The sequence below is a fragment of the Passer montanus genome, unplaced genomic scaffold (genome assembly GCF_014805655.1).
Source record: "Passer montanus isolate IOZ18808 unplaced genomic scaffold, ASM1480565v1 scaffold10, whole genome shotgun sequence".
In the NCBI taxonomy this organism is placed as follows: Eukaryota; Metazoa; Chordata; class Aves; order Passeriformes; family Passeridae; genus Passer; species Passer montanus.
Genome location: NW_024356505.1, coordinates 24,385,360 through 24,399,361, shown reverse-complemented (window position 1 = coordinate 24,399,361; position 14,002 = coordinate 24,385,360). Strand labels below are relative to the sequence as shown.

The window sequence follows — 14,002 nt, the reverse complement described above, 5'->3', positions numbered from 1 at the left end:
TTCATATTATTCATCATCTTGTTTTTCAAGCCATTATGTTCCTTGTTTTACAGCAAGTATATTTCAGAAGAGCAAGAACCCGATCCCTCCGTGAATATATATATGTATGCAAAATACAGCCTGAGACCTCCCCTAAGTAGTGTCATTTACTTGGGAGACAAAGTAAGAGATCACAAGAGCAACAGTTTGATTCTAAGGCGCCTGACCAGCCCCAATATGAACAGCAGTCAGTAGTAGAAAATGGTTGAAAGATTTGGCGAAGGATCAGAATATGTAAAATATAAAATTAGTGTGCCCATATGAAGATGACTCATTTCCAGTAAGACACATTTCTTTTTTCCAGTCAAATAGAGAAGTATATTTTACTTATCTCTGTTCCTGGGTAAAAGCTTTCCATTTGATCTTATATTAATTAGATATTGTTTAAAGTGTTCAAGTTTGTTACTCTACCTTTTATTCAAAAATTTCTGTTATAGTTTGAATATAAAGTATCAGTGCTCATCTGCTTATAACATGGAACTGTAATGATTTCCTGTGCTGTAAATGCTACTGTTTCTGTATCAATCTTTTTGATGGGAAATTTGATTCAATTCCATTGTCTTGAAATAGGAAATACTGTAAGCCATGCAGCTTAAATTTCCCCCTCTTCTGAAAATCTTTCAAGTCTTTTTAATTTACACTCCTTCTAAAATGAGCAGGTTAAGCAGCTCCGTCTTCAGAGTAGGGATTCTTATTTGAAACCTTCTCTATTTCTTCTATACTTGTTTGGACAGGAGAGCAGAACTGACACAGAAGCACTTGCACCTACTGCCAGCTATTAATGAGCATGGAATTTTTAATTCTCCTCAACTCAGAGAAGATGCTGGATTTCAGGAAAAATAAATGGAATAATGATCTCAGAACAATCCAGGCTCCAGTATCTGGATTCCCTCCTTGATGCTTTTTAGTGATGTACTTTATAAGTATGGCAAAGAACCAGAAATTAAATATCCCCTCTATTTTTTTCTTCTTTGCCACCTTTGCATATGTGCATAGGAATAAAGGTGATCTGGAAGAATGACTCAGTTTACAGATACCACTTTACGATTGTGCAGGGCCCAGAAGAGGACTGAGCTCCTTTTAGGTGAGACTGCACCTGTTTGTTGCTTGCTCAACAGCCAGCACACTGAGGCTGGGATTCCAGTCAGGCTCTCTTGGCCTTTCATTGTCTGCTTCACATAAATTTCTATCTGGCATCATAACTCCCTATAACTGCAACAACATGACCCTAAATATCATAAACCACTCAGGAGCCATATGGGATGGCATAAAAAACCATTAGAGATACCAATCCTTGAAAAAAACATGCTTAAACAACTGTGCATTAAAAATGGAAACACCAGCAGGAACAGAGCAAGGAAATAGATGGGAGAAAGTGAGCAGTGCCAGAGAAAAAAGTTCCCAGACAAATTTTCCCATGTTACCTGCATACATCTGTAATTTCAGATTTTTACTAAATCGCTTGATTCACATTTTTGTTTTGTCTTTAAGCAGATTTAATCCTGGGACAGATCCAGGGAAATATGGTTAACATAATACTTGATCACAACTTTTGCTGGAATGTCTCCCCTGCGGTATCATCTCCTTTTTCACTTTATCATGTTACAGTGTCTTATACAGATGAGACTATAAAATGCTAAGTTATTTTAAAAATCAAAGATAGTTATTTTATTTCACAGAGCAAAATCTGACACCACAAAATCAATTCTACAAAACTTTGTAAGCAAGTGAGGAATTATGCACAATTTACATTTTACAGGATCTAAAAAATTAGGAATATAAACTCCTTGGGGAATAGAAGATGTCCATAAATAGTAGCTGATTTAACCATTTTAGAAAGCAAATAAAATTAGTAGTAACTATTACATTGGTAAAGCTAATTTGTTCTTTACTTGCACCACACATCCCACAAACCTATGCTACTCATTGAGAAGCTGTAGAGAGCAGTACCAACACGTGATCACCATAACAGCAATGCAGAAACCTTCTGCTCCTAGAAACCTTCAGAACATGCACAGGCAATCTCCCTCCCTCTCCTCAGTAACCGCTGCCTGATAAGAAGGAAGTTTTACCATGACCTTCATCACCTCTCACCACCAAACCCGCTCGTGGCCAGCCAAAACTGGCAGCTAATATCAACCACACTTTTCCACTCCAGAGGTCTGCCTCCAGATTTCACCTGATTAAATCCTAGAATACATAAACTGCAAGTACTACGTTAGTGGTTTTCTGTGTTGTATGAAGTTGTGGGAACTGAAATATTATAAAGGTCTTTTTCCCCACATGGCTCAAAGGGGAAATGTGCCCAAATACAGACTTATTCTCTAGTGACTATGCCTGTACTTAAGTCCACGGGGATACTTGAAAGATAAATTAGCAGGTAAAATTAGAAGATGTTTACTGAATGCCTTTGAGTATCTGTTCAATAGCATGGTTTGAAAAAAATCTGATGCAGAAATATCAAATCTTATATGTGTTCTTTAAGGGACTCTTAGGTTTTACTTTATTTTATAAAGTTCTACTGTTCCATTTAATAATAGTCAACATTATCACTTTTCTTAAGACCCACATTCACCAATGTGATCAGCAAATCCTGAGACCTGAAGTCTTTTACTTTATATAATGGCTACAAAATAAAATAACTGCAGTGTATGACATTACACACACACAGAAACAGGCTAGTACAGTAATTGCACATGAGAAAATACCTTTGGCTTCATTCTAATTGCATAATTTTAATAAAACAAGGCACATTTTATTACATTACATTTTATATTACATATTACATTACATTTCCTTTTGTTACATTACAGTGTTGCATGTTCATTCTGCTCTATGTTGGTCACAAGATCCTTTGTGTCACTAATTCCAGGAACTGCATCACCATTAAAATACAAATTATTCTCAAAGCTGTCATTTGTTGGCAAACAATTCTTTCTTCTTTTGTAGAAGAGATATCCTGCAAGGCCACTTCCAACTAGGATGATGATACCAACAATAACTATAACTCCTGTTTTGCTGTGGTTTAGGGTAGAAGCCTTCTCATCTTTTGTCATTGCTGAAAACAAATAGGAAGACATCAAGAGAATGCTACAGAAGTCTTTATCTGACTACTGGAAGCAACTTCTTTAGAATGCATGATCTTTTAAGAAAAAGGGGATCATTTGTTTAAATGTAACGAGAAGGAGAAGTAGCAACATAAAATAACTTGATTTTAAATCACTAATATTTCATGCCATATCAAAAATTATTATTTTTTTAAATCTGCATTTGTAGATGCACCCAAATAAACTATATTGTGTACTACTAGGAAACAGTGTCATCCTAGGAAACAGGTGCAGTACTTGGGTGTAACAGAAAATTTAAGAGATATAATACAAAATAGAATATTTTTGGTTTATGATCTTATGAGGGACTATTTTTTCTCTACTTGAAAGACAATATTCTTACCCATTGTAGAGATTTCAGCTGGTGCCATTTCAGACGCTAGCGGCATTTCAGTTGCTGGAACTTGAAAACATTAAAAAATAATTATATCTTTGTATTATTTATGTCTACATTATTTATTTTTATATTTTGGAAGATACTGAAAATCATGATTAGACAAATATATGGTAATACAAACCACTAAATACTGAAAACACCTGGGTTTAGTTCATACAAAATTATATACACCTAAGGCATAGCACAATAGTCTAGTGTATTCTGGTCTCATATGTAGCAATTTACATAAACTAGCAAAAAAGGAATATCAGAAAGCTCCATGAAGACTGATCCAGACATCAGAGTGAAACCAGAAGAAAATCTGTATAGTATCTTGAGCATAGACATGGTCAAATATAATCCTCAATATAAGTAAAAATTCTTCCAGTACTTGTTATATAAACATAGAAAGTGTAATAAATTTTGTTTTCCAATAGACATTGATGGCTTACCTGCATAGACACTTGAAATCACTCATGAACTTCATAGTGCCCTAGCAGGTATCACATCTGAACTAAAGGGTTTGTAGCTCATTTAAATTTTAACATCAGTGCCATTAAATCTGGTTTGGTGGGTAAATGGGCCATCATTTAAGATGAAGGTCTTTGTTTTGCCATGTGGATATAAAATCAGTTTATTATTAAATCTTGAATCAGTACATCATGTTTCATTGTGAAAAAGGTAAGCTCAGGAATTTAAATTATTTATACCCCTCCCCACTTGCATCTTTTCCATAGTGCTGCCCGGTGACAGAAGAGAGGGTGTGGACACCGCTGTGTAGCACAAGGATGCTCCCTCTGAATATTAGGAAATGCTTTTTCATTGTGAGCATGACTACACTGGCACAGGCTGCCCAGGGAGGTTGTGAATTTCCATCCTTGGATTGCCACTAGCCCTTATAAAGTCCCTCTCCAGCTGTCTCCTGAGCCCTCTTTAGGTGCTCTAAGGCCTCTCTAGAGTCCTGTCTTTGCGAGAATGAGCATCTCCTCACTTGTGAAATAAAGTTAGATACATTGTGGAATAGACCTGCTACAGAACTCTCAAATTACTGTGGCAAAAATTAACTCAACAAATGAAACAGAAAACATCTATTCTACGGGAAGACTTCCATCATGCTTTTGTGTTTCCATCTCTTCAGAAAACAGCAAACATGATACATTGTGGAATAGACCTGCTACAGAACTCTCAAATTACTGTGGCAAAAAATTAACAAATGAAACAGAAAACAACATCTATTCTACGGGAAGACTTCCATAATGTTTTTGTGTTTCAGTCTCTTCAGAAAACAGCAAACACAGCCAGCAATAGCCAGTGCAACTCTGTAAAACCACGCTTCTAATACTCCATTTGTTGGTCTGTAGCTATAACAATTTGTTTAAATTCTGCACATGGAGCATTGTCACAGTTCTGAAAAACTATGCCAAGAAAAGCTGCATTTCTATGGCAATGTAGGACTAGATTTTGCCCTGATTTGGGGTGAGTGTCTATATAATCCTTGCACTGAAACTAGAATTAGGTTGAATATTTGGCACTGCAGATTAGTAGACTAGACTGGCTAAAGCTAATCCTAGAAAAAATAACTAGCTTTCATCTGCTTCAGCTCTTTGGTCAGCATCAAAACAGGTGAATGCCAGTAGCAGCACAAATAATTGAACTGAATGGTCAAAAAGGAGCAGTGATGATTTATTTTAACACTTGGTGCCCACATCTATGAATTTTCTCAATGACAATACAAAAAGATTGATAAATGGACTCTGAAAGGGTGGATATGCTGAGATGTTGCAGTACTTCCTGTAAAAGACACAGTCATCATTACAAGCATTTGAGTAAGTAAGAATAATTTTGCACGAGAACAAATTTACAGAAAGAATAGCAGAATTTCTCTCGTTTCCAGTATTGTAGAGGAAGTTAATATGTTGCAGCTACACATTTCAGCCTTCTTAGGAAGCATAAGTAAGATATTTTGCATATATTGCAATATATGCTGAAAGAAATTTTTATGATGACTTTTAGGAATACATATACACTAGATGTTCCGACTGTCAAATGTGCAATTTCAGTTATTTCAGGACACCTTCAGTTCAGCACATTCAAACTATGCTATTTGCTTTTGTTTTCCATTCATTCACCTTTTTACAACAGGAGGCCACAGAGACAAAAGATCCCAAGCTGTTAAATAATTCATGCTTTATAAATACTCAATTCATAGAAACACTACCTCACACACAGAAAACACATGCACATGAGACTGGCAGAAGGAAATAAACAATGGCTACTCCACAAGCAGATCAGAGGGGATACCCCGAGGAATATGTTTGCATATAGATGAGACAGATTTGTGTATACAAGGCATGGTCCTCACATTGTGATTTCTCAAAAACTTTTGATAGAAAACACACAAACTTGTCAAGTGTATATTCTAGGTACGGCCATGATATCAACACAGTCTTTTAAATGCAGTTCTTAAGGGATTTTACTACTGTCCAGAACTACATTCTGAAAAGAGAAATATTCCATCATTTTATCTTTTTTTTGGCATGGAAATGTGCATCCTTTTTCATTTATAAAACTTCAGAACATCCAGCTGAAATGCATTGTGTGTAACAGCCTTCTACTAATATTAACCTACAGAGAGCATAATCCATACATAAAATAAATTCACAAATAAAGCACTTACTTTTTGGCTTTTTACAAATATATCCTTTGTAGGAAGAGCAGTAGAAATTATTCCAATACCCAGAATCTGCATACATTTCAACGCAGTGCTCATTTTGCTGAGGAGAAGGTTCTCCTACATTCCAGTTGACAAAATTCACTGCACTGCCGTCTAGCCACAACCATAGTCCTAATTGAAAAAAACATTGAATATGGGGAAAAAATAGTCTTAATTTCCAGACTTTCACATGCTCCATATTTATTGCCTTCCTGAGAAACTTACTTGTCACCTGTAGAAAAACAAAAGAAACTTTTGGAGACAGACCACTAAACAATTTACTTCTGACAAAACAAGTTGCTCATAAGTTTTATGTAAATGATATAATATCAGTTCTTGGAAAATGGCAGACAAATCTGGCTTAAGGTGTGGCAAAGGCAAGACAGTTCCAAGAAGAATCTCCCACAAGGGACAGCAACGTGCAGTGTCAACTATTTATTCAATTTATAGAAATAAGGGATGTTAAAATATAACTTCACCAGAATGCTCTTTATTTCAGTAATTTGTAGGAAGGTTTTGTGTTACTCTTTTCAAATCCCACACTGAAGTCTTTCTAGGTCCAATTTTATTTCATTTGTTTTAGAGATTTTACTCATTTCCACAAGCTTTACACAGACAATTTTCCTTTTTATAGATCTCCTTCCAAAATCTTGTGATCACTGTTGCTCTGCTATGCTTGGGACTTTCTACTTCTTCCTTCCGGTTCCTTTTTTTTCCTTTCTTTTAATAGTGCTATTTATTTAGAATAAATGTACTCCTTGTGACTGTAAGTTGTACTCAAGGAAATTCTTAGACTCAGCATGAAAACTGTATTTTGATTTTTATAAGATTCTACATATTTTGCATTTCTTTGGGGTTTTTATTTATAATTGCTGACACCCTTTGTGTGAGGACATGGCAAATGAATACAATCTGGGTACACACATAAAGGTATGAAATTTAGCTATGCAGTTATGCTGAACATGGCAAATGAATACAATCTGGGTACACACATAAAGGTATGAAATTTAGCTAGAGCTATGCAGTTATGCTGACATTGCTATAATCACTATCTAGAATGATAATGAAGAGTGGAAGAACTCTTGTGTTTATGATCACTGTGAGAAGTGTGCTGTTCCACACTGCTCTAGAACCACTTTAAGAAACATTTTTTGAGTCAGCTGACCACATGAGTAAACCTCAGCTTTCCTCTATGTGTAATGCCTATAAATGACTACCCTTGAATTCTTTCCTTTTCCAAAAAATTTCATTATTTGTGGTCAAGATTCAAGCAATGTAATTGAAAAGTTGTTTTTTCCCTAAGAAGTTTGTAATTCGAAACAAATTGGTGGTAGTTGTAAAAATAATCTTCCAAAACTCAAGAAAACCCCACCTCAAGTCACCTGAACTATTTTGCAGCCCTGCCACTGACAGTTATACTGGTAATTTTTATCTGAACAGTACAAGATGTACTTTGAAGTCTATGATAAGGACAGAAATATCTATCTAATTTAATATTAATTTCATTAATGTGAAAGCAATAATTATCAAATATTTGATTTAATTAAAGCAGCCTCTTGCCAATTCTGTCTTGCTTTAACTTCTTTATTACAGAATTGTTATGTGAAATTTTCAACACTCATGTCAAAAAGCTTGCAGTAATTATTCACTAAAAAAATACATTGAAAGTAGAGAAAGTACCATCCACATTTCTGTACATTCCTGTCCAAAATGTTGATGTTTTTCCTTCAAGTGGTTCAAGGCTGTAGGTCAGAAAGTTGGCTTCAGCTGTGTCTTCAACTGAGACCAAAGAGGCACCTGGAAGACACAGGAAAAGAAAAATCTCTTAGAGATGTTTCACAGTGGAAAACATTTGCATTGTCCTGTCAACAAACTGCTTCAACAAAATGCTTCAACACGAATATCAGAAAAGAAAGGGGGAAATCTTCTCACCCATTACCAGGTGTCTACATTTGCCATGGGTTTCACTGGTAGGTTCTTATTGACCACATGACAATATATACTTCCAGTGAAGATAAAGCTATAATAAATTCTGCTGGAGAGCGAATGAAATCTCTGCATAATCTGATGGGAGACCAGACACCTATGTCACATTACCACCAATGCCATAAACAGCTACAGACATATGAGGTCCAGCATAATCAATCTTCATCCCTTTCCCAAAGAAGGAAGTTGAGAGAACGGAACTGCACAACAGCCCTAGATTACTCATATATTATCCAGACTAAACACCTTTCACTCCAGTGGTATAAAACTGCAATAATCAAGGGAGAAATCAGATCAAGAATACAAAAGATACAAGTTCCATTAAGCTTTCGTGACTGCTGAGGATGAAGCTCGTTATCTCCTATCAGGGTCAAAGTACAAGATTTCCATTTTCATGATCTTCACTCCAGGCCACACAGCTCCTCTCATGCATGGTCCTGCATGCATGAGACAGTGTGGGCCATAGGTTTCCCATTACCACTCAAATTAGGGCAATAATTAGATGCAACTGTCTTGTCCAACACTTGGACCATCCTTGAAATCACAAAAACACATAACACATGTTCAGCTTTCCACAGTTAGGAAAACAAGTAGGTTTTGTTACTTGATACTTTTGACACTTGTTTTAGGAAAAATAGGATACTCACCTAGTCGAAGGCATTCTAAAGATGCCTGGGCCCAGTTTCTTGAAGATGAAGATTCAATGTAGTAGCAGTGACCTCGGAAAGGGATCCAAGATCTGTGTCCTTCCGACTCAGGACACTTCCCTGGTAGCTGAGGGGGCTCAGTGGGAGCTTGAACTGATTAAAAATAGTTTAAAAAAACCCATGTGACTACTTCCTTACATTCAGTGCCTTTTGATTTTTGTAGTTTTTGACATTGCAATTTTATTCAATAGGAGAATAGATAGCAGAGTAGTGTGAGCAAAATTCGTCTAACACAATTGATGTAAGGTGATAGCTATTCACAGTCACACTAGTTCTTTCTTACTATGTGTTTGCCCTAACTTTAAAGTATCTCAATTCAACCTAAGTAAATTCTAATGATTTCATCTATTTAGCTCTGGAAATAAACCCCAGCATCTCTGATGAGTTGTTTATTAAATTGCAATGGTCAGATTTCAAGTTCTTACCATCAGATTTTTTGCAAACAGAGAAGTAGCTTTCATTGCAGAATCCTGTCTTCCAGACTCCAGTAATGTCAAGATAGACACAGCCTAGTTTTTGCTTTGGCTCCCCTTCAGCCCATTTTGTGTACTTCATTCTCCAGTTATCAATCCATTCATAACGCCCATTGGTCTAAGGAAAAAAAACATCAGCTGGAATGATTAAACTCTAGAAATCTACTCTGTCTACACAGTACTTTGTGCTAAAAGGATTGGGCTTTTCTTAGGAACCAGTAACAGATACAGATGGATTAAACTTTGAAATTTTTGTTGTAACAGATATTTATTGAGAAATGCATCAGTGCAACAAGTACTTTTCAGCAAAAAAAATGCAAAGTGACATTGAGTTAATGTTAAACTTAATAATACCTTTAATTTGGGATTAATAACAATTTTATTTAAAATAAATTGAAATTTATTGGGATTGAAATTCTGATAACTAATTTTTGTACTAGCTCTTTCCCCATAAGTTTCAAGACATGTAGAATATTTTAGCTTGAAATACATTTAAATCCATAATCATTTCCCACCAAAGCTGGTTAACTCAGTGAATTATCCTGCTGATTAATGTTAGAGTCATCTTTTGATTTTTGGGAAGTGGTGTGCTATGTTCATATATTTGGGGATTTTTTCATTTGCTCAGCCAAACAGAGTATGTGGGACAAGTGTTTGTGCCAAGAAGAAAAATATATTGTACTGAAATATGCAGAAAGTACTAAAATACCAAACAGCTGAGAAGGGGGAGACAAATAAAATTAAACCAGGTAAACTAATTATTTTGCTAACTATCCTCAAAAATGTTAAAATATTCATAGTAATAGCACCTTCTTATATGTCTCAAAATCAGGTATCATTATTAAAGTAGATGTTTTCTTCTGTAAATTCTAAAATATTAGGATTTTATATCACATATATATCACACTTATACCTGAAATATATAAAGACATACTCCATATGCTAGACTAAAATGTCTTATTTGGAAGTGCACAGAGTGGAATATCATAGAAAAAGCATGAAAAGCATGTGAAATATATACAGTTTAATCAGATTAATAGAAGAGGAGGGATTCCCCTGACAGCATTTTAAGTACTTAGGTCTGAGAGGTAAGTAAATCAGCTAAAGTAAAGAGAGATGATAAGACTTTTCAGTTCCTGACTTGTCCATGAGAAAAGGAGCATCATGTTCAATTAGTTTAATGTTCTTACCACATTACTGTTAAGACCAATCCACACAGGCACCCCATACTTTAATATCTTCAGCCACAGGAACGAATGACTGTAGGTGTCTAAGACACTGGAAAGGTCAAACTGATTTTGTTTGCAGTTTTTCCGTGCATCCTCCCATGTCATTTTGGTGTGGATGAACAAGTAACTACTATTCCCATAACGGATGATGTTGGATGGGGATGAAGTTGTAGAAGGCAGAAATTCAGCCTCTGTAAAATAAACAATGAAAAAAGACCTACATACTTGTTCAAAACAGGAGCATGATTTCACTTTGGTTGCAAGTAGAACTAAACAAAAGTCTTCCTTATTTCATATTCCCTGGTTTATAATCAGCATGGGTAAGATGCACTATGCTTTAAGCCAGCAACAGTAGTAAAATTCAATTACAAAGCTGTAGAAAGGCAAAAGAGATGCTTAAAGCAACTTTTGATAAAGAGTACAGGAGCATTCTGTAAAATCATCAAGAATAGTATTACTGAAATTATTTAGGATTAGGTCATATTTTTTTTTCATAAAATCTTTTTTCATCAAATGAAATGGTTTGCAGAAACTGTTTGGTTTCCCAAAGATTTTTTCCCAAGAAATAAAATGGCCACAACAGACCAGTCCTTTAGAATTACTGATGATAGATTTAAATATTTTTAATCTGTTTTTTGGAGGCAATTTTTGTCAAGTTCAGTGCAGATGGGTTACAGTCTCATTACAGACAGTTTATGCTACATGTACAAGCTAATATTTTCCATTAAATGTTTTGAAAGCCAATGTACTCAGAAAATTAAAAAACTATGGAACAAATGTCATATCAAGGGTCATACTAGACACAAAGATGCAGATACAAATTCCAGTTCAGGAAAACAGCAACACAGCATTTGCTGGGAAGGGTCAGATGAGAGCAGTGACTAACTGGACTTCTGACACATTTGACTGTTTGACTCTTTTCTTCCTGCCTGAAAAACAATTTGTGTATTTATCTTTATTGGAAGAAAAATCATGTTTGAACCCACATATTTAAGCAATTTCCGGGCGGGGCGGGGGGTGGGGAAGAAGAAAAATGTTTGATTTTAACTAAAAAGATAAGTACCTGCATTAATTTGGCATATATATCCTCTGTTGTTATCACAGCTCTGATCAGCCCACTTTCCTGCTTCTTTAACAGATTTGTTTTTCATGGCAACACAATCAGCCTCGAGGCAAAGAGATACAACATCAGTTAAGAATAGCTCCAATAAGCAAATATGAAACTTTTGACTTTTGACTCTTTGATTTGCATCTTCAGACACAAGTAATGCTGTAATTTTAGTCTCATATCTTTATAACATTTGAGAGCACAAGTTTTAAGTTACACAAGTGATGTGGAAGTTCTGTTCTTCTCACACTTCACAAGTTTCTTTGTTACTTTCTGTTGCATCACTTGAGGAGGACCAGAGAAATTCTAGTATTCGCAATCCCCAGGCATACAGCATGGAGAGGAGTCACAGAAAATTTAAAGAGAAATTAGATCAATCATTGTAGAAAAGACTGGATAACTTTGCCCCAGAAATAAAACAGAACCTTTAAAGTGCAATGCAACAATTTATTGTTTCAGGCTGTAATAGTATACACAGCAAAGTTAGAACAGCTCCTGCCCAAAGGCAGCCACTTGCTCTGTCAGTACCAGCCTTAGTGTGACATTTCAACTTCTCTGACATGGACTCAATAACCAGAAATTAGATTAGCACATATTAAATAAACAGGGATTTGTGCAAAAGCCTGTAGGGTTACAAGTGGCTTTGTGCAATGAAACATCCATATTTATTTTACTGTTTACATTTTTGGGGTTTTTTTCTGTTCATGAGAAGATGTTCAGATAATTACTTCATTTTTGGGTGAAAACAACTTGGATTTAAATCTTTCAAATTGATCAGTTGTGTACTAATTTTTACTGACTATGACAATATTTTTTGCTATGATCAATTAAACTTAAAAATATATAAAATTTAAGTAAAAGGGACTTTATAAGTTGTTACATAAGACTTCATAAAATCCTATTACTTGACATAAAAAGAGACAAACATTTTTTGAGAAGTAGGATTTTTTAAATATTTTGCTTTATAAATCCAAATTCTACCTAATTTTCTTCCTTATTTAGAGATTAGAAGCTCACTGATGCTACTTTCAAAGATACAGAACAGGACATTATGCATAAAAATAAAATTTCTACATTAAAAACATCATTCAAGAGAAGTAGAGCTAACACTATAAAGTGCTGTAGTTCCAGAGTACACACACATGATAAGAGAGAAAGGAACTCTGCCACCTATCAGATCAGTTTGTTTAACAGAGAAATAGAGAAAGCAATTTTCTGGTGATTCAGGGTTATTTCCATTTAAAAATTGCATAGCTGTCTTTTTATAGACTCATGTCCTTTCTGCAGCTGTGACTGGCAGAATTTGCTTATTTGCTTTACAAGTAAGACACCTGCTTCAGGGGAATGTTTGTAAATGCCCCCCTGCAAACTGCATGCCAGCTGGGAAACCTGCCGAGCTCTGGCACAGCTGCCACCAGAGGACCAGGAGGATGTTCTCATTGTTGTGCTTTTGGGAAAATGCCACGGGGCAGGAGAAGCACTGCTCCTTTTACACAGCCCTTGAGAGAACACAGGCTGCGCACAAAAGCTGTGTAGCTCTCACGAACTGAAAACTGAAACAAGGCTTTGTATGAGCACTCCACGGATCCTGACATGGGCAGATACAGCAACTGCACAAGGGCTGAAAAGCATTCACTCCACCTGCATTTATATCCCATATGTGTACAAGTATCAAAGTAGTAACTCAAACAGTGACATACCTAAAATCACCACCAATGCATGAATTCGGTCTTAGGCAAGGTGAGTATTGATATTTTTCCAAGTGACAGGACAAGAGGAAATGGCCCAAAGTTGACACAGCAAGATTGGATATTAGGAAAAATGTCATCATCAAAACAGCTTTCAGGTGTTGCAGCAGGTTTGCCCAGGGAAAAGTGTTTAAGTCACTGTCCCTGGAGGTATTTATAAGATATGTAGATGCAGCACTTAGGTTCATGGTTTAGTGGTGGCCTTGGCAGTGCTGTGTTAACAGTTCAACTGAACAATCTTAGAAGCCTTTTCCAACATAAATGATCATATGATTCTATAAAATCAAATTTCAGTGAACAATTTGTGATTGCTATTTACCTGGCCGCTATACGCGTATAAACCTAAATGTCCCGACGGGAAGCCTTTGGCCCAGTTTGTAAAGTAAACCCCTGTTCCATCTGTCCAGAGGAACCTCATTTCATGATTTATATCATTTAATCCAATCCATGTCTCAGTGGCAAAATCTTTTAAATGGAAGGTGAGGAAAGCTAGAAAAAAAATGCAAAGAAAAAGAG

General features: G+C 35.8%; 1 protein-coding gene across 2 annotated transcripts in view; it reads right to left on the bottom strand.

The window, feature by feature from the left end:
- Window positions 1-1,563: 1,563 nt before the first annotated feature.
- MRC1 (mannose receptor C-type 1) overlaps window positions 1,564-14,002 on the bottom strand; it is a 52,532-nt gene continuing 40,093 nt past the window's right edge. Inside the window, exons 22-30 of one of the 2 annotated variants that reach the window (XM_039708204.1) lie at window positions 13,806-13,975; window positions 11,694-11,796; window positions 10,592-10,821; window positions 9,354-9,519; window positions 8,869-9,021; window positions 7,916-8,032; window positions 6,200-6,367; window positions 3,490-3,549; window positions 1,564-3,097 (exon numbers count right to left, since the gene is read on the bottom strand). In XM_039708204.1, the coding sequence (XP_039564138.1) occupies window positions 2,847-3,097; window positions 3,490-3,549; window positions 6,200-6,367; window positions 7,916-8,032; window positions 8,869-9,021; window positions 9,354-9,519; window positions 10,592-10,821; window positions 11,694-11,796; window positions 13,806-13,975 (1,418 nt within the window). In that variant the 3' untranslated portion in view covers window positions 1,564-2,846. The remainder of the gene's footprint in view (window positions 3,098-3,489; window positions 3,550-6,199; window positions 6,368-7,915; window positions 8,033-8,868; window positions 9,022-9,353; window positions 9,520-10,591; window positions 10,822-11,693; window positions 11,797-13,805; window positions 13,976-14,002) is intronic. The other variant, XM_039708212.1, reaches the window with a different exon arrangement.